Source organism: Callospermophilus lateralis, chromosome 1 (assembly GCF_048772815.1).
Source record: "Callospermophilus lateralis isolate mCalLat2 chromosome 1, mCalLat2.hap1, whole genome shotgun sequence".
In the NCBI taxonomy this organism is placed as follows: Eukaryota; Metazoa; Chordata; class Mammalia; order Rodentia; family Sciuridae; genus Callospermophilus; species Callospermophilus lateralis.
The window spans coordinates 210213528-210232719 of NC_135305.1; the positions used below are offsets into that span (position 1 = coordinate 210213528).

General features: G+C 60.3%; 2 protein-coding genes across 6 annotated transcripts; one reads left to right on the plus strand and one right to left on the minus strand.

Annotated features, from left to right (window-relative positions):
- Positions 1-2592: 2592 nt before the first annotated feature.
- Positions 2593-6713, minus strand: Gtpbp3 (GTP binding protein 3, mitochondrial). 2 transcript variants are annotated; one of them, XM_076846361.2, is made up of 9 exons: positions 6119-6712; positions 5553-5800; positions 5351-5437; positions 5062-5264; positions 4778-4850; positions 4535-4678; positions 4182-4347; positions 3618-3881; positions 2593-3431 (listed from the first exon to the last, which is right to left on the minus strand). In XM_076846361.2, exons 1-9 carry the CDS (start codon positions 6169-6171, stop codon positions 3206-3208), a joined length of 1464 nt encoding a protein of 487 aa, XP_076702476.1. In that variant the 5' UTR covers positions 6172-6712; the 3' UTR covers positions 2593-3205. The 2 variants fall into 2 exon arrangements, with proteins under 2 accessions (XP_076702476.1, XP_076702469.1); XM_076846354.2 differs by having other exon boundaries at positions 4535-4850; positions 6119-6713.
- Positions 6714-8062: 1349 nt separating this feature from the next.
- Positions 8063-18221, plus strand: Ano8 (anoctamin 8). 4 transcript variants are annotated; one of them, XM_076846310.2, is made up of 19 exons: positions 8063-8380; positions 9120-9230; positions 9357-9489; positions 9671-9809; positions 9880-9976; positions 10608-10724; positions 10803-10930; positions 11027-11188; positions 11492-11644; positions 11748-11874; positions 11993-12048; positions 12147-12221; positions 12402-12533; positions 12960-13769; positions 14000-14191; positions 14314-14445; positions 14533-14643; positions 16050-16716; positions 17555-18221. In XM_076846310.2, the coding sequence occupies exons 1-19, from the start codon at positions 8275-8277 to the stop codon at positions 17920-17922; spliced, it is 3816 nt and encodes a 1271-aa protein (XP_076702425.2). In that variant the 5' UTR covers positions 8063-8274; the 3' UTR covers positions 17923-18221. The 4 variants fall into 4 exon arrangements, with proteins under 4 accessions (XP_076702425.2, XP_076702444.2, XP_076702432.2 ...); XM_076846329.2 differs by having other exon boundaries at positions 16050-17647; XM_076846317.2 differs by lacking the exon at positions 12402-12533 and having other exon boundaries at positions 8064-8380.
- Positions 18222-19192: the final 971 nt, after the last annotated feature.

Here is a 19192-nt window from a genome sequence, read left to right on the forward strand (position 1 = left end):
GGGGATTTCCTACAACCTCTATAAATAACCCCCCGCTGCTTCCCACAAGCCACCTCACCCTTCTTGGAAAAAAGGGACGTAGCCAAGGACCTCAGTCCAGCTGTGTGCCAGGGCCCCTGCGTGGGATGAGGGGTGGTGGGTGGGGCCAGGCGTCCTGCCCAGAGAGTCTCCATCCCCGCAGAGCCGTGGCACTGCACACCCCTCCTGGAAGCCCTCTGGGCCCTCCCCAGTTTGAGCCCACCCCACTGGACCCATGCTGTCATTACATTTTGCAGTGCTGGGGACGGGAGCAGGGCCTCGTGGGCACTTGGCAAGCTCTACCACTGAGCCCCACCCCTGGCCCCTCATTACTGCCTCTCTTCTCTGGGCCTCAGTTTATTTATCTGAAAAATGGGCACAACAGTAATACCCATGGATTCAGCCCATATTACCCTTTCCCTCCAGGGGTCACCCAACTCTTTTTTTTTTTTTTTTTTAAATGATTTACTTCACCATCAAAAGGTTCGTTTTGTTTTTTTTTTTTTTTTTTGTACTGGGGGATTGAACCCAGGGACACTTTACCACTGAGCCACATCCCAAGCCCTTTTGAGACAGGATCTTGATAAGTTGCTGAGGCTGGCCTTGAACTTGTGATCCTCCTGCCTCAGCCTCCCCCATTCTTGGCACAAGCAAATCAACTAACAAATAATAATGCTACAATAAAGTCTGTGAAGAAACAGGGGGACAGGGTCCCTTCTCTGCTGGGTGGGTGGGGATTCTGAGTCTCCTAAAGATCTTTGCCTTGCTCTCTCTCTGCCCCTGGATGCCTCCAAACCTCTGCTCACATGACCCCTAACACTGCAGACTTCGAGTCTCCCTCCACTGGAGGTGGGAATCTTTTTCTGATTCTGGAAAAGATCTTAACCTCTTCTGAGACTCAGTGTTCATGGTCAAGGGAGTTGGCCATTGGTATGCTGCCCCCAGGTGGAGGCCCTCCTTCAGGACAGAAGGCCAGGTGACAAGTACTGGCCCCTCTGCTAGGAGAAGGCGCCCCCTGCTGGTTGGCCGCCCTTCCCTGCAGCTCCCCAGAGTTCTCAACCAACCTGTCAGGCCACACCCTCCTCTCCACCTCCTCCTCGGTCCCCACCTCTCCAGAAAGCCTGTCACCTCACCCTCCTTGAACATGCCAAGATGCTCCCGCCCCAGGGCCTTTACACATGCGCCGCCCTCTGCTTGGGATTCTCTCCCCAACCTCTTCCACCCCTCTGAGCAGCAGCTCCCCCTCAGGTCCCTGACCGGGTCAGGGTCACACAGAAGCTGTTAGACCTCACAGGAATGAGCTGTGTCTGACCTCTAATGAGGACAGGATCCAAGCACCCGACATGCCGTCTGCTGAATAGAGAGCCATTGGCAAATTCAAACTTGGCGCCCAACAGACCTGTGTTCAAATCCAAGGCGGGGGGACATCTGGCCAGCCACTATTTCCCCAAGCCTCAGTTTCCTCACACTGGGACAAAGTCCCCCTGCATTATGCTGCTGTACATATCAAATGTGTTGGAGCTGGGGTGGGGCTCAGTGCTGGGCACTTGCCTTGCTCAGGTAAGGCCCTGGATTCCACCCACAGTCCTGCAAAGACACTGTTTTAAAAAGATGTGCACAGGGTGGGTTGTGACTCAGTGCTAGAGTGCTTACCTCACTTGTGCAAGGCCCTGGGTTTGACCCTTAGTGCCACATAAAAATAAATAAATAAAATAAAGGTATTGTGTCCATCTACAAAAAAAAAAAAAACAGATGCATATAATTCTGCACACAATTCTGGCTTCTAAATATTCATCAAGTCAATGAATCCTCCCCCCACCCAGCCTCCAGTACTGGGGACTGGACCCAGGGACACTATCACTGAGCTATATCCCAGCCCTTTTCGTTTTTTTTTTTTTTTTTTGGCAGGGGGGTACTGGGGATTGAACCCAGGGGGACATGCCCACTGAGCCACATCCCAGCCCTATTTTGTATTTTATTTAGAGACAGAGTCTCACTGAGTTGCTTAGCACCTTCCTTTTGCTGAGGCTGGCTTTGAACTCACGATCCTCCTGCTTCAGCCTCCAAGCGGCTAGGAGTACAGGTGTGCGCCACCATGCTCACTTCCTTCTTGTTTTTTTTAAGACAGGGTCTGGCCAAGTTGCCCAGGCTGGCCTTGTACCTGTGACCCTCCTGCCTCAGCCTCCTGAGTTGCTGGGATCATCACCATGCTGTGCAGGGCCCCTCTAAGTGAATGAATGAAGGAACAAAGATTAAGCCTGGGGAAGGGAAGGGACCCTAAGTTTTGCAAATCACTTTTAGGATACAAGAGGCAAAATTTCAAGCTGGGCTTGGAGGCGTACACCTGTAATCCCAGTGGCTTGGGAGGCTGAGGCAGGAGGATGGCGGGTTCCAAGCCAGCCTCAGGAAAAGTGAGGCGCTAAGCAACTCAGTGAGACCCTGTCTCTTAATAAAATGCAAAATACGGCTGGAGATGTGGCTCAGTGGTTGAGTGCCCCCGAGTTCAATGCCCAGTACCAAAAAAAAGAAAAGGCAAAATTTCAAAATTTATGCTGAAACAGGAATGACAATATGTAGAGCAATAAACACAATTTATATGCAAAATACAAATCTCAGGGCTGAGAGTGCGGCTCAGATAGAGCACGTGCTTGGCATGCCTGGGGTTACATCATCCCCAGCACCAGATAAACAAACAAACCCATATCTAATTCATAGGTGCATCCACAAGTATGCAAATATGCAGAGAAGGTTCTAGAAATTCTCGTATTAAGCTGTGGCCTCAGGAGAGGGCAAGTAGGGAGATTCCCATGTTGAAACATTTCTGATCACTTGAGTTGCTCACATTCCCTGGCTACTTGCAAAATAAGTTACCGCCATGGGGCTGGGGTGTGGCTCCACGGTAGAGCACTTGCCTAGTAACCCGAGGCCCAAGTTGCACCCCCAGGCCAGCAAAAAATAAAACAGAAACCAAGAAACAAAGACCCCTGAGATCTTCCCACCTCCAGCCAGCCCTCCATGCACACCCCAGCATCTGGTGCCCAAAGCAACCTCCCTGTAGCCCCTCCCCAAGGCCTGGGCCCCCAGCACCTGCAGGGAGCTCGCTACCCCAAAGCTCGCTGAAGTGCTGCAGTGTTCTGGGAGGAGGAGAAGAGCTGCTCCAGATGCCCCACGGCTTCTGGGTCACCCTTCACTTGCCCACACAGAAGTCCCGGAAGATGATGTCCAGGACCTCCTCTGTGCCCCCTCCCCCTGTGAGGTGGGACAAGTGCCTCCGGGCAACACGCAGAGCCTCAGCTGCCAGGGCCAGGTCTCGAGTCTGGTTGTAGTGGCCAAGGGCGTCCAGACAGCCCTGGAGGTGATGCCGGTGTCTGGCGCGAGTCAGGAGTGGCGGGCCTGTGGATGGGTCCCCACACCTGCCAGAGACAAGACATAATGTGGTCCCTCCCAACCTTGCAACCACATTTTTATGGGGGAAAGGCTGTACCCATTTTGCAGATTCAGAAACTAAGGCTGAGGGACAGGTACGTGGCCAGAGCCAGTGGCTCAGCTTCTACTTGAACTTGGGTCAGGGGAGGCTGGAGCTGGGCCAGGGGACTCACACTGCAGCCAGTTCCTTCTTCAGGGCCTCCAGGAGGCTGTCCAGCCCCTCTCTGGTCAAGCAAGACAGCAGCAGGTGGGGGGGCAGGTCAAGACTGGGGCCCAGGCCCTCAGGGGGCAGTAGGTCAGATTTGTTCAGCACTAGCAGGAGGCGCTGGCTCTGGGCTCCTAGCAGGGCTACAACTGTGTCCAGGAAATTGCAGCTGGAGGGAGAGGCCAGGTCAGAGGCATCCAGCACTGCCAAAATGAGGTCAGCTTGCCCCAACCTGGAGGAGCAGAGAGAAGCAGGGGCGAGTGACCCCAGAATACAGCAATTAATGCAGTAGGTGGAGTAGAGTGGTGGAGGGGGCGGAGTGGAGGAGGTGAGACAACGAGGTGGGGGCACAGTGTGGCAGGCAGGGGAGCTGGCCAGTAAGAACAGCATTTAATTGGAACCCAATCACTGAGGCCCCACTTGAAGAAGCTTAGCAGCCTTTACTGAATGAGGACAAATAAAGATAAATGCAACAGAGAGAAAGGGCAGAGGAAGGGTGCCCACAACCCCTCCCACAACCCTGCCAGCCCACCTCTCACGGGCCCGGCGCACGCCCTCCTGCTCCACGGGCCCCACGCCCTCCCGCAATCCCGCGGTGTCACTCAGCAATGCGGGGAACCCAGCCAGGTCCACAGGGATCTCCAGCACATCACGGGTAGTCCCTGGCTCTGGGGACACGATGGACACAGGCTTCTGGCCTAGAGAGAGGCAGTTAGAAGAAGTGGCTGGGGGAGAGGCCAGAGAGTTCCTCCCCTAGGCCCCACCCCTCGGCTGGGCGGAGCTTTTCTAATACCTTCTACAGACTCAGTTTCCTACCTGCTGGCCCCACCCCTGACACTAAGCCAACACCCCACGCAGGCCACATCCCCATCCCCCTTCACTTACTGAGGAGGTTCACCAAGCTGCTTTTGCCGGCATTGGGGGGTCCAGTGACCACGACATGTGCCCCTGAGCGGAGCCGCTGCCCACGCCTGGCATCTCGTAGATGCGCGTCCAGTGCCACCACCAGCCCCTGCACTTCACTGTCCGCTGTGGACAGGGGAAAGCAGGCAGAGAGGTGCGGGTGAGGAGGGCCTCTGGAAGCTGAGGATGCCAGCCGTCTCCACTTCGACCCCCACGTGGGCCCACCTTGCTCCAGGACACCATCCTCCAGGTTGTCATCCTCCCCAAAGTCGATGTAGGCCTCCACATGGGCCAGAGCCTAGGCAGCGGGAGGAAGGCAGGTGATGTGAGCACCCAGGAACCCGCCATTCCACGCGGACTACTGAGGTGCAGCAGGATCTAAGGGGCAGGATTGGCCTTAGGTAGGATGCTTTCATGCGGGGAATGAATGAAGGGTAAATGGGGTGCACTCACGCAGGGGATGAAGAGGTGGGGTCTTAGAGGCAGGGATCAGCAAACAGGGCACTTGCCTTGGTGAGGGTCTCTGCCCAGCTGCGGCAGAGTTGGCCCAGTTCGCCGTCCAGCTGCCTCAAGGCCTGGCGACGCTGCGCTTCTGTTTCCGCGTGGATCAGATCGGCCAGCCCCTCCACCTCTGTGAGGCTCAGCTTCCCATGGGCGAACGCCCGCCTGGTGAATTCTCCAGCCTCAGCTGGCCGTAACCCTGGCACACTGCCTGTGGGAAGGCCCCAGGTCCTTGAACCCGCTGGTCCCCCAGGCCCATGGGCAGAGCCAGGCTGCGAACCTGAGACTGTGACTCACCCAGAGCCTGTAAGACTCCACTCACCACGGCCGGGCCTCCATGCACGTGGAACTCCACACAATCCTCACCCGTGAAACTTTGGGGACCTCGTGGGCAAAGAGATGAGATTCAGGTAGAAGGCACAGCCTGAGCAAACTCCAGGAGGAGGGGGGGAACCGAGCCATGGGCACTACGGGAGGTTCGAGTTCTGGGGTCCCTCACCAGGGAACCAGAGCACCAGTGCACGATCCAGCGGTTCCCCGGTGTGCGGGTCGCTGAGCAGGCGTAGGCTGGCGCTGCGGGCCGGGGGCAGGTCCCGGGGCGCCGTGAGGCTCCGGAGAGCGTGGCTGCTGGCGGGGCCGCTGGTTCGGATCACTGCTATGCCGCAGCGGCCTTGGCCTGAGCTTAGCGCGAAGATGGTGGCCCCAGAACCGAAGGCCGGGACACGGCTGCTCTGGCTTGTGCACAGTCTGGGACAGGAGAGGAGGAAAGTCAGCACAGCTTGGCGGCTCTGTCTTAAGGTGGAGATGGGTCGAAGACTGGATGGTCAGGAGTAGCTCCAGGTGGCGGGGGGAGGTACAGATTGGAGACTCTGAAGCCATAAAGAGACTGAGAGCAAAAGGTGACCCTGACGTGGGGTCTGCAGCAAAGGGATGGGCAGACTGGAGCTTGGAAGAACTCGAGTAGTGCCTCTGTGGCAGGACACTGGGCCCTTGGAACCTAAGGAGCGGGTTTGGGGCCCTTGAAGCACCTCTCGCTGTCCCACCCCTTCGGCGGGGTCGCCCCACCTGCGAGACCCACGTGCCGCCCGGGCCGCCAAGGTCCACAGCTCCCGCCACATGGATATACAACTTGCGACCCGCCTGTTGGACCTTTCAGAGCCGCTTCAAGTCCCGGCAGGACGCCCCGCCTACTCCACGGCGTTACTGGGAACGTTCTACGTCCTCGACTATCATTGGGCCACTGCGGAGGCGCCCCGCCCACCGGCTGAAGACCTTCATTCCCGTGGGCTGGTGCTAGAAAGGAGGGCGGGGGCTCCAGGACTTGAGTGCCCCGCAATGATGTTCCCCCGGCAACAACAGACCGAATTTTTAGGGTCCTAACGCGGCAGGGCTCTGAGACAATGGAAACGAGTAGGAGAGAGGACAGGGCTTGGCCAGGACGGTGGAAATTACGGCGAGGATTCGAGTCCCGTACTTTCCGCTTGACCACTCCTAGCCTTAAGCGAGGCAAGCGTACCCTGTACTGCTGTCCAAAAAGCGGGTTACACCTCTCTGCGCCCAGGAAGGCACCGGAAGCTCAGAGCATCTCAGTGAACGCGAGGGATGAGTTCCGGGGAACACACCCTCTGGCCCAGGGAAAACCTTGCCCAAACTTCTGCTGCTTGGTTTTCTCGGGACCCTCCAGCTTCTCCCCGCTCCCCAACCCTCTGCTGGCTCTCTAGGCCTCTGGTGCCTTTCCTGGTTTCACAAACTCATCCTCCAGGCCTAGCTCAGAGTTCCCTCCTCCAGGAAACCTTCCTGGAAGCCCTCTGCCCCTCACAGGGCTTCTTGGCCCTCTCTGGCTCAGGTCTTCCGAGAGTCCGGTCTGTCTCGGGCTCCCCGAAAGCCAGGCAACGGAGTCTTGGAAATTACTTTCAGGTTAACCCAGGACAGCGCTGAACAGCAGAATAAATCGCTGATGGTGGAATTCCAGGCACTGAGTGGGCGGGGTCTCGGGAGCGCCTTCGCACGGCCAATTCTCTGGTTCTCGATCAAAGCGGACGGGCGGCTCATCTGCAATTCGGGAAAAATCTGGCAGGTTAGAGTTGTAATTCTCTCATGTCCCTCCCTGCTCAACTTTTTCACTTAAAATAGGAATAAACGATGACACTCTCCATCTCTGGTGATTCCGTCCGTAACAAGTATACATCAAATGCCTGTGGGTGCCAGGCTTTGAGAACCAGATTGGGCTCCTGCCTTCCCCGGGTTCTCGCCCAGATGGAGCGGGCTATTCAGGATGGTCAAGGATGGCGAAACAAGACAAAAGAGGCGATGCCTAGGGCCGGGAGTGTAGCTCAGTGGTAGAGCACTTGCCTAGTCTGCAGGAGGCTCTGGATTTCATCCCCAGCACCGAAGGGGTTAGAGAAAATAAGACAGCCAACTAAATGTGAATTTTGAATAAACAACGAACACTGTTTTAGTATAACTATATCCTATATAACATTTAAGTTGTAACTAAATATTTCTTCGTTTATCTGAAATGTAAACTTAAGAGCACTACCTTTATTTGCTATTACTATTGGATCCCCTCAAAGGAGCTTACATTCTGAAGGGAGTAAGGATTAACCAGGAGAAGAGAACGCCATGGGTGTCCTCCGCAGCTAAACAGCACGTGCAAACACCCTGAGGCGGAACCTGCTGTAATTATTTATTCGCCACCCTGCTAGGTGGTTATTGTTCTCAGGAATCTTCCCTGACCAGGCCGCCTACTCCCACGTCCTGCCACAGTCAAATCACGCCCATCTAAGATTCCAATCGGGTCTGTGAATTCTGTAGCTTGCAAATGGGGAAACAGGCTCCAAGGCGGAAACGAAGGTGGGGAGGTAGGGACACTTTGGAAAATGCACCCTTGGTGCGGGCGGGCACGAGCACCAGAAATCGAAGTGGGCGGGCGAGAACAAAACTCGGAAAACAACACGGGCGGCTACAAGAACCAGAGAGCCAGGCAGGCGGGCAGGACTGAGAACTGGAGAGTGACGCGCGGCGGGCGGGGAAAGAGAATCCAGGTTCGGCTCGGGCGGCGACGAGAAGCTGCGCTCGGGCGCGCGAGGACGGCGACCGGCGCGGGCGGGCGCGGCCTTTGTCTCCTCCTCCCGCGCGCTCGGCGGCGGCACTGGCCCCATGAGTCCGCGGCCCCCCGGCGCCCGAGCCGCCCGCAGCCCCTAACCTGACCGGTCCTCGCCATGGCCGAGACTGCCTCGGGCGCCGGGGGCACGTCCATGGAAGGAGAGCGCGGCAAGAGGCCCCCGCCGGAGGGCGAGCCCGCAGCCCCTGCGTCTGGAGTTCTGGGTATGTGTGCGGCGGCTGGAGCGGACTGGGTTGCAGGTGCCTGGGGTGCGCGCGTCGGCTGGAGGGAGGAAGATTGGGGTCAAATGTCCCGGGCCTGGTGTCTGGCGGAGGGGCCAGCTCCTTCCAGCACTGCGGCTGCGGCCCGGCGGGCGGGGCTGGGGCCGTGCAGCGGGTGGGGGTCCCAGCGCAAAAACGCGGACACGCCCCTCCAGAGAGCCACGGCCTGGGGCTGAGCCTTGCCACCCCTGGGCTGAGGGGTCACCACCAGGCTGGAATGTGCTAGCCTCTCCGTGGAGAATACAGAATCACATGGTCCTGGGTTCGAATCCCAGCTCGGCTGTGTGACCTTGGGTGCGTGACTTAAACACACTGGGCCTCAGTTTCCTCACCTGTGAAATGGGGGTAAGAACCGCGCCCAACTCATGGGGCTGCTGTGAGGACGCGCTGTCATAATGTGGTGAAGCGCTCAGGGCTGCTAGTGGGCGCCCCATCGATTGTGGTTCGGTAGGCGGAGCTGGGCCTCAAGAATGAGTAAGATTTGTAAGGGAGGACCTGGGGGAAGGGCATTCCTGGAGAAGGGCTTGGCTGGTGCAAGGACATGGAGAGAGGAAAACGAACCGAGCTTTGAAAGTCAGGCTGAGTGCGGGAGAGCTCGGTGGGGGCCGGAGGGACTGAGACTTGAGGCCAAGTCTGGGTCCAGGTGTGACCTCACCCAGACCTGCCACACCGCTCCCCCCAGATAAGCTTTTCGGGAAGCGGCTCCTGCAGGCGGGTCGCTACCTGGTGTCCCACAAGGCATGGATGAAGACTGTTCCCACGGAGAACTGTGATGTGCTGATGACCTTTCCAGGTACCCACTCCCGCTGCCACTGCCCAAAGGCAGCCCTCCTGAGCTCAGCTTCCCACAGTGGGAATATGTAGGTGGTCTTGGGGTCCCCTCTTGGCCAGAGCCATCGGTCCCTGTGCCCCCTGGCAGACACCACTGATGACCACACGCTGCTATGGCTGCTGAACCACATCCGTGTGGGCATCCCTGAGCTCATCGTGCAAGTCCGCCACCACCGCCACACGCGTGCCTACGCCTTCTTCGTCACAGCCACATATGAGAGGCGAGTCCCCTGCCTCTGGCCTCTTGCTGACCCTGCCACCCGGCCCCCTGCCCTTCCAAGAGCCAACCATGCTATCCAGCCACCCTGCATTTGTACCAAGAAGCTACCAGGTGTGTGTCCTTAGATCCAGGATGGTGGGCCGGGGCCTTTCTGTGAGCCCATCTCCTCTGCCCTCCTGCAGCCTACTCCGAGGGGCCGACGAGCTGGGTCTGCGCAAGGCTGTGAAGGCCGAGTTCGGTGGGGGCACCCGCGGCTTCTCCTGCGAAGAAGACTTCATCTATGAGAATGTGGAAAGTGAGCTACGCTTCTTCACATCCCAGGTCAGGCCCGTCCCACGTGTGGCCCAGCCTTGGGGTGCTGCTCAGAGAGCTCACAACCTCTTCCCAACAGGAACGCCAGAGCATCATCCGCTTCTGGCTGCAGAACCTGCGTGCCAAGCAGGGAGAGGCGTTGCACAACGTGCGGTTCCTGGAGGACCAGCCAATCAGTGAGCGAGGCGGGGCCAATACTACAAGCTCAGGCATAGAGCTGGGCAGGGCTCTTAGAGGACAATCTAGCGGGTAGAAGGGTGGGGTCTGCTTCCATCCAGTCAGGGGTTAGTAAAGGGTTGGCAGCCAATGAGCTTAAGGGGCATGGCCCCAGTTACCTGGATCAGGCCCCTCAATGAGTTGAAGGGGCGTGGCCTTTGCAAAGGGGTCGGCTTATCCCCTAGGAGGCTGGTCCAGGCTGCGCCCTTTTCTGGAATAAGGTAGGGGCAGGACCATGGACAGCGCTCCGTGTACTATGGCCTTGGTTTCTCTAGGAAAGGTGCCGACACAAATTCGTTCACCCTCTGATGCCAGCTTATGCCATTCTTTAGGGTTACAAATTAAAGCCAAATGGCTTACTTAAAAACATGGTTCCCTATGGGGGCTGTAACCTTCCCTGTCTGCCCCTGCATCTCCCAGATTCTGAGGGGGAAGGGGACATTCTGTCCATCCAGAACTTCTTCCCTGGGAAGAGCCTCTGTGGGTTTAAGATCAAGCAAAAAGCTGTGACTGTGGTTCCAGCCAAGGAAGGCCAGTCTGGGTGGGAGCATGGTGGAGTAGCTGGGGTCACTTGTGCTCCTCTCCCCACAGTCCCGGAGCTGGCGGCCCGTGGGATCATCCAGCAGGTGTTCCCAGTCCACGAACAGCGCATCCTGAACCGCCTCATGAAGTCATGGGTGCAGGCTGTGTGTGAAAACCAGCCTTTAGGTGAGGTCCCGGGCTAGGGGGTGGACAGGGGTCCCGGGAGGCAGGTGGAGGTGACTGGGACTCCCCCTCACCTGGCAGATGACATCTGTGACTACTTTGGTGTGAAGATTGCCATGTACTTTGCCTGGCTGGGCTTCTACACGTCAGCAATGGTGTACCCCGCTGTCTTTGGCTCTGTCCTATACACATTCACGGAGGCTGATCAGGTATCAGACCAGGGCTGGGTGGGGCTGGGGGTCCCAACACACTCCCCTTCCTGGGCTAGCTCGCCCGATGGCTTGGCTCTCCTCTGCCACCCACAGACAAGCCGGGATGTGTCCTGCGTGGTCTTTGCGCTCTTCAACGTGATCTGGTCAACACTGTTCTTAGAGGAGTGGAAACGGAGGGGGGCAGAGCTGGCCTACAAGTGGGGAACACTGGATTCACCTGGGGAAGCTGTGGAGGAGCCACGTCCCCAGTTCAGGGTCAGTCCAAGGTTGGGTCGAGGAATTCAGAGAACCAGGTAAAAGCCAACGCATGGTGGAGACGCTGCAGGAGCAGGCGCGGCCGTGGCCTGGGCTGCGCAAGAGGCGGCATGTCAGACGGGGGTGCGTGCTCCTGGGGGAAGGTGTGGAAATTGGATTTGAGGAACTAGAAAGGGTGCACGAGGGGGGTGTACCCCAAGAACAAAGGTGTCGTGGAGGGAAATTGAGTTTGGAGAATCAGAAAGGGCAGATAGGGCAGAGGTGACCCCTGCAGACTCACGCGGGGCTGGCCACCTCCCCCAGGGTGTGCGCCGCATCAGCCCTGTGACCCGCGCTGAGGAGTTCTACTACCCGCCGTGGAAGCGGCTGCTCTTCCAGCTGCTCGTGAGCCTGCCACTGTGCTTGGCCTGCCTGGCCTGCGTCTTCTTGCTCATGCTGGGATGCTTCCAGCTGCAGGTGACCTGAGCCCCTCTCCCTGGCCTTAGCCCGACCCGCCGACCACTGGCCCAGCCCTTCCCGAGCCGCGCCAAGTCCTGTCACCAACCTCCTGGTCCCGCAGGAGCTGGTGCTGAGTGTGAAGGGGCTGCCCCGTCTCGCCCGCTTCCTGCCCAAGGTTGTACTGGCCCTGCTGGTCAGTGTGAGCGCCGAGGGCTACAAGAAACTGGCCATCTGGCTCAACGACATGGGTATGCTCTGCCAGGGGAGTCCCGCTGCTCCCCCGGGAGGAAGGCTGCCCCTGCCCCCTGGGGTCCCACTGGTCTTGGGCGGCCAGGGTGGCCCCTCACACTCCTGCTCTGCCCCTAGAGAACTACCGGCTAGAGAGCGCCTACGAGAAGCACCTCATCATCAAGGTCGTCCTGGTGAGTGGCCTCCAAGGAAGACCGCAGGGCACGACAGAGAGGTGGGGGCAGGGGGTGTGAGAGGAACTGGGAGTGACACCACCGCCTGCTCCCTGCAGTTCCAGTTTGTCAACTCGTACCTGAGCCTCTTCTACATCGGCTTCTACCTCAAGGACATGGAGCGCCTCAAAGAGGTGAGCCTCTGGCTCCCGCGGCAGCCCGGGGGGCCGGACCTGGCACACGGGGTCCACGGGCTCTCCAGCCGCTCCCCCCCCCTCCATCCTTCTCTCCTCTTTGTTCGTCCGTTCGTCTGTCCTCTCTCTGCCTGTCACCCCCCCATCTGTCTGTCCATCTGTCCGTCGGTCCCTCCACAGCTCCTGCTCGTCCTGTCCCTGTCCCAGAGCCTTGAGCGGCAGCTGCGGGCAGTGCTGGTCCCGCTCGTGGCCCTGCGGTTCCGCCTGCTCCTCCTCTCCCTCCGGGGCCTTCTGCTCTCGGCCCGGGCCAAAGTACGGGCAGGTGGCGAGCCCCCGCCAGGGTGGGCAGCATGGCCGTGCTGGGGTCCGGGCACGCCAGGCTGAGGGCGCATGCTCAGAGGGGCCTGGGGCTCTGGTGGCCTAGCACAGGCAGAGGGGGCCCCGCCAGGCCCCGGGCACTGGCTGAGGCCTCGTCGGGGTGGCGGTGCCCCGTGCCTGCCCTGTGGGTTGGCTACGTGCGCTGTGGCGAGCTGGGCTGTGGCAGGTGAATGGTGGCTGGGTGCTGGGGGCCTCTGTGTCCAGGGACATCCAGAGGGGCAGAGTTAAGAACTGGGCTCCGTGTGTGCATCTGGGCACTTGCTCCCGGAAGGTGCTCTGGAGGGTGGGTGCCCTGTTCTGGTGCCCGGGCCTCCCACCTGTCCCCCATGCAGCCTCTCTTCACTCCCCTCCTGCCCCCAGATGCTGGCCACGCTGCTGATCACCCGCCAGTTCCTCCAGAATGTGCGTGAGGTCCTGCAGCCACACCTGTACCGCAGGCTGGGTCGTGGCGAGCTCGGTCTGCGGGCCATCTGGGAGCTGGTCCGAGCCCTGCTCGGCCTGTTCAGCCTCAGGCGCCCTGTGCCTCGCCGCCTCGAAGCCCAGGCCGACGAGGGCAGTGGCAGCGGCAGTGGGGGGGGCCGCAGGTGTCTCAGTGGGGGCTGCGGGGCACCTGAGGAGGAGGAAGAGGCCACAGTGGAGCGGAGACCAGCCGGGGAAGGTGGGGAGGTCAGGGACGGGCCCCGGGGGGGCAAGGAGGAGGCAGAAGAGGAGGAGGAAGAGGAGGAAGAAGAGGAGGAGGACGATGACGAGGGCGAGGAAGGTGGCCTCCTGGATTGTGGGCTCCGCCTGAAGAAGGTCAGCTTTGCTGAGCGCGGGGCGGGGCGGCGCCGGCCTGGCCCAAACCCAGAGGCCCTCTTGGAGGAGGGAAGCCCCACCATGGTGGAGAAGGGGCTGGAGCCGGGCGTGTTCACACTGGCCGAGGAAGATGACGAGCCAGAGGGTCCTCCTGGCAGCCCTGAGCGAGAGCCGCCAACCATCCTGCTCCGTCGGGCCGGGGGCGAGGGCCGGGACCAAGGGCCTGATGGAGGCCCAGACCCAGAGCCTGGCTCTGGGGACTCTGCCGGGAGGCACAAGAGGCAGAACCGGTCATCTTGGATCGACCCACCTGAGGAGGAGCCCTCGGCCCAGTTGACCCAGGCAGAGCTGGAGAGCTGCATGAGGAAGTACGAGGTAGGCCGTGGGCAGAGGTGGAGGCCACCGGGCAGGGCTGGAGGCCATGGGGCAGTGGGGCCCTTGATGGCTGGGAGCTGCAGAATGGGAGCCCAGGACGAATGAATGTCCAGCTGGTGGGCGAGGCCTTTCGCCAAAGTTGGAGAGAGACCCTGGTCCACGAGGGGAGATCCGAGGGAGGGGGCTGGCGGGGGAAGGTGGCCTGAGAGCGGCCCGCCCTCGCCCCGCAGGACACCTTCCAGGACTACCAGGAGATGTTCGTGCAGTTCGGCTACGTCGTGCTCTTCTCGTCCGCCTTCCCGCTGGCCGCGCTCTGCGCCCTGGTCAACAACCTCATCGAGATCCGCAGTGACGCCTTCAAACTGTGCACGGGCCTGCAGCGGCCTTTCGGCCAGCGCGTCGAGAGCATCGGCCAGTGGCAGGTGGGGCAGGGGCAGGCCAAGGGCTCCTAGCTGAAGGTCCAGGGGAAACTTGGGTCTGTCCGGGAGGAGCGGCGGTCTGGAGAGGCCGCCGGACCTCCTCTGAGATCCCCGCCCCCCTGCAGAAGGTCATGGAGGCCATGGGTGTGCTGGCGATCCTGGTGAACTGCTACCTCATCGGCCAGTGCGGGCAGCTGCAGCGCCTCTTCCCTTGGCTGAGCCCGGAAGCAGCCATTGTGTCCGTGGTGGTGCTCGAGGTGGGGGCTGGCGACCTGGTGGGGGAGCCGGGCGGCAGGCAGGAGGGCGTCCCCTGAGCCTGTAGCCTCCTCTTCGGATCCCCACAGCACTTCGCTCTGCTCCTCAAGTACCTCATCCATGTGGCCATCCCCGACATCCCAGGCTGGGTGGCCGAGGAGATGGCCAAGCTCGAGTATCAGCGACGAGAGGCCTTCAAGGTAAGTAGGCTGGGAGGAGCTGGTTCCTAGGACCTGTCTGCTGGGCGGGGCATCCCTGGCAGTGGCTCTCTGGGGCCAAATCCCTAGGAAGAGGGGAAACGTGCAGAGAGGTACGATAGTCGGCTCTCAGTTCCCCTGGGTTCCGCACCCAAGGACGCCATCTGGGCGGTCCACACACAGACTCCCACCCACCTCCTTCCTTACTTGGTTTTTTTGAGATGGGGTCTCAAACTCCTGGGCTCCAGCGGTTCTCCCATCTCAGCTTCCCAAGTAACTGGGACTCCAGGCACCCACCACTGTGCCCAGCTGAGACTTTCTGTCATGATTCCCTACGCAATGCAGTATACAACGGTGGACAGTCCGTCTACACGGGATGGCTTTTCTAAGTCACCTAGAGACGATTTAAAGTGGACAGGGGGTGTCCGTTGGTTCTATGCAAACACTGTGCCATTTTTCATTAAGGACTTGCCTGTCCACAGATTTTGGCATCAGCGGGGGTCCTGGAGCCAGTGCCCTGCGGATACTGAAGGATGACTATCATTAGGCCTGGGTCCCTTTCAGTATCTCCATGGCATCCCAAACCACCAGCCCCCTGAGAGCTTCCTGTCTGGGGCCAGGGGCATGGTGGATGCTTTCTCGGAGAGGTCCAGCCTCTTCCATATTCCTCCAAAAGCTACAGAGGGGCCGAGGAGCTCCGTGGCATCTTCGATGCAGACCTTTCCTGGAAGGCAGGAATGTTCCAAATCTGTGGTGTCCAAGTAGCCCCAAGCAACAGGTGGCTAAAGAGCACTTTGAAATGGGGCCGGGGGGAATGAGGAACTCATTTTATTTTATATTAAAAAAAAAAATCGAAACATATTATTTTTTCTTTTCGTGCAGTGCTGGGATGGAACCCAGGTCCTTACACATACTGGGCAAGCGCACTGCCACTGAGCCGCTCCCCCACCCCTTGACAAATTGTAATTGATTTGAAGTCACACTGACGAAGCCATGAAGGCCCTCGTCTGCTCCAGTCCAGGCTCTCTTGTCCTGCTGGTTCTCCAGAAAGCAGGGACCAGTCCCAGTATTTTTTTACACTCTTCCAGTTCCTAAGACACTGTCTGGCTTATGGCCAGGGACAGAGTTGGTGGCCAGTGAACATTTGTTTTCTTCTCAATTCCCAGAAAGCAACGGCTTGGGTCCAGGGATGCAGTTGGTGCCCAAAAAACATTTGGATCCCTTCCCGCTTCCCCAGAGAGCCCCAGCTTGGGTCCGGACATCCTGCTGGTGCCCAATAAGCTTCTGGATCTCTCTCTAGTGGGGAGCCCCAGCCTCCACGGAGGGATTCAGCTGGCCGTTTCCGCAGAGTCCGCGTGGCCTGTCCATCCCTGCCTTCCCGGCCCTTAGCTGTGCACTTCTGCCCACAGAGACACGAGCGCCAGGCCCAGCACCGCTACCAGCAGCAGCAGCGGCGGCGGCGGGAGGAGGAGGAGCGCCAGCGCCACGCAGAGCACCATGCCCGCAGGGAGCGTGACACCAGTGGCCGGGAGGAGGCCAGGGCTGAGGGCGCTGGGCTGGACCCCGCCGCCTCCGAGAAGACCTCTGCCAAAGCCAAGGGTGGCGGAGCGGGCAGCCATGGGCCTGAGCGGCCCAAGCGCCCGGGGTCCCTGCTGGCACCCAACAATGTCATGAAGCTAAAGCAGATCATCCCGCTACAGGGCAAGTTCCTGTCATCAGGGGCCACGTCCTCGCTGGCCAGCACAGGGACTGGCCCTGCCACTCGGCAGCCCTCTGCCCAGTCACCCACCGGCAGTGACACCCGCCTACCGGCCTTCCTCAGCTTCAAGTTCCTCAAGTCGCCCGAGACCCGAAGGGATCCGGAGCGCAGCCACTCGCCACCCAAGGCCTTCCACGCCGGCAAGCTCTTCCCTTTTGGCGGGACCCGGGCTGAGACCGGGTCCAACGGGGCGGGCGGGCAGGCCCGACAGGACGGGACCCCCAGCGGTGGCAGCGGCCGGGCCCAGAGGAGTGGGCCAGTGGACGAGGCCTCAGCTGAGGAGCTGGAAGCCCCCCGGCCTGAAGAGGAAGGCTCAGGTCACAAGCTTTAACTCGGGGGTGGGGATGCTGGGCCCGGCTTTGGGGGTAGGGGTGGGGTGGCCAGGTCTGGGGAGAAGGGCTGAAGGGGACAGAGGAGGCCCCGTCTTTGGTATTGGTAGGGGACCTGAGTCAGTGGGACATGGAGCCTCTAAGTCAAGCCTGCTCAGTCTCCTGGGACCCTGGAGAGCCTGGAGCCCTGTGCCTGACCCTCCTCACACCCCCAGGGAGGGACGCCAAAGCCCCCTGTCTAGTACCCCTCCCAGGGTACCCCACCATGCTCTGGTGCCAGGAGAGGTGAGGGAGGCCCCTTTACCTCCTGGCCCACCCTCTCCTGCTCCCATGCCCGGCTCATTCTGGGGGACTGGACCCCCCCAGACCTCTATGCAAATCCCCAGCCTGCAGCCCAGGTGTTCAGGAAGGACTTCTTTGGAGGCGAGGCTGGGGCTGCCCACCCAGGGCACTGGGTTACAGGCTGCACCCACTTTAGTGCAGAGCCTTGGCACAGGCCACATCCCAGGACCCCTACCACTTTGCCTGCCCCAACCCTAGTCTGGGGGGTCCAGTAGCCTGATCCCCAGGTCGCCTGAGAGGTGGCAGCTGCAGTACAAGGGCATAGGTCAGAAGTCAGAGGGACTTCCTCAGACTCCCCTCCCCGTGCCTGGGAGAGGCCAGGGATGCAAAGTCGCCCAGGGGAGTTACCCACCCCGTCTCTGATCTGAAGCAATAAGGCCTTTCACGTGCCTGGAAGCCGGGAGGGAGCGCGGGCAGGGTCGCCCACCCCGTGGGGTCTGGCGGGGGCGGCATGCCCCCGGAACGGCCCCTCTCGCCTCCGCAGGGACAGCGTTGGCCCTCGCGGGCGCCCCTGCCCTCCGCACCCGCCGCAGCCGGAGCCCCGCGCCGCCGCCGCCAATACCGCTGTCCCGGCCCCCGACGCCACCCGCCGGCTGCTGGCAGTGGGACGGGCCTTGGGGCTGCGGGGGCGAGGGCGCCGCTCCCCGCCAGGCCCCGCCCGCCGCTGAGTGCCCTCCCTGTGCCCTCCCGGGCCCCCCTCCAGCCCTGCAGCCGCTGCCGGGGGACGCCAGCTTCTACAGCCTCCCGCCCCCACCGCTGCCGCTCACCTCCGAGCCCCCGGGGGACCCCGCGCCCTCGCCCAGCCCCAGCCCCAGCCCCCAGGCCGTGTGCTGGCCCAGCGGCTGGCACTAGCCCCGCGCCCTGCCTTCCTCTTCTCGTTTGCAATATCAGTCAGTATCAGGGCGGCCGGCCCGAAAACGCGCTTTGCCCTGCCCTCTGTCCCCAGCCACAGCCACCAGTATTGGCCGCCCCGTCAGGGCGGGTTCCCCTATCTGCCGTTTTCCTTTCGACCAGGATGGGGGAAGCGAAAGGAAACCCCAAAACCAATAGAGAACACACACAGAATAGGCGATTATTTATTTGTTTTTAATTTATTTTGTCATATTTTTGTAAAACGGCAGAAATGCAATAAAAAGTATATTTCAACAGTGCCCGAGGTCAGAGCAAGTGGAAGGGGGCTTGGGAGCCCTGGGGACTAGGACCTGCCACAGGCTGACTTGACGCCCAGGGGCCTCCTCCCAAGAACTGGGTCTCGCGGCCACGGATGGAAAACTCCAGGCTGTGCTGCCTGTGCCGGCCCAGATCTGGGGGCTGACTTGGGTCCGGGAGCCCTGGGGCAGAGCCGCAGGGCCTCGCTCAGGTCAGGTTCTGGCCACCCAGCCAGGAGGCCAGCTCAAGATGCTGAAAGGATTCAGCCATAGTTCTCATAGTTCTCACGGTCCTCTCAGCTACGGTCCTCTCAGCTGCGCGCGCGCGCGCGCGTGTGTGTGTGTGTGTGTGTGTGTGTGTAAGAGGTGCATTTTCTGGCACAACTGCCTCCTGGGAAGCCAGGGACAGTGGGAAGAACATGGGACATGGAAATCGGAAGGCACCTGGCACCCCAGCCCTGCAGTCCCAGAGTCATGGTATTGAGAGGATGGTGCACTTGGGGGTGCCCAGAACAGACACAGATTGGCATCAAGGAACAGCCAGGATGTCCCATGAAGGGACAAATTCCAGACAGGAATCACTAGGATTTGTGGACATGTGACTTAGGGACAGGAACACTGCCTGTCAGACCCTCACATTCATCTAGGAAATGACAACAAGCACGTCCCCCTACAAAAGCTAAAGGATTAGACCCTCATATGGCCACACCCCAGAGGGAGCCAGTTTGACAAAAGGGCACTTCAGGGAAACCTGAAGGCATGGCTCACTGGAGCCAGGAGGGCAGCCTGTAGCTGAGGGAGAGGAACAGGAAGGCAGTCTGGACTTGGGGACATCAGGGCAAGGGGAGTCCCAAAGGCAGGGGTGGGGAGCAGTGGCTGGCTCAGGCCTGGGCTCCTCCTGAGGGCAGCAGCTGTGGGGGCCATGCACAGGCCAGAACAGATGCTCCCCTCCTAGGGAGACCACAGGTGGGCCG

What these genes read in the sequence shown, in the direction of transcription:
- Ano8 (XM_076846310.2), top strand. Translation starts at nt 8,275, where the DNA reads ATGGCCGAGACTGCCTCGGGCGCCGGGGGCACGTCCATGGAAGGAGAG. An exon ending in CCTGGAGGACCAGCCAATCA is followed by an intron (nt 9,977 to 10,607) that starts GTGAGCGAGGCG and finishes CTCTCCCCACAG; the next exon opens with TCCCGGAGCTGGCGGCCCGT. An exon ending in CATCTGGCTCAACGACATGG is followed by an intron (nt 11,875 to 11,992) that starts GTATGCTCTGCC and finishes CTCTGCCCCTAG; the next exon opens with AGAACTACCGGCTAGAGAGC.
- Gtpbp3 (XM_076846354.2), bottom strand. Translation starts at nt 6,171, where the DNA reads ATGTGGCGGGAGCTGTGGACCTTGGCGGCCCGGGCGGCACGTGGGTCT. An exon ending in TGGAGTCTTACAGGCTCTGG is followed by an intron (nt 5,265 to 5,350) that starts GTGAGTCACAGT and finishes GCCTTCCCACAG; the next exon opens with GCAGTGTGCCAGGGTTACGG. An exon ending in GTGCGCCGGGCCCGTGAGAG is followed by an intron (nt 3,882 to 4,181) that starts GTGGGCTGGCAG and finishes CTGCTCCTCCAG; the next exon opens with GTTGGGGCAAGCTGACCTCA.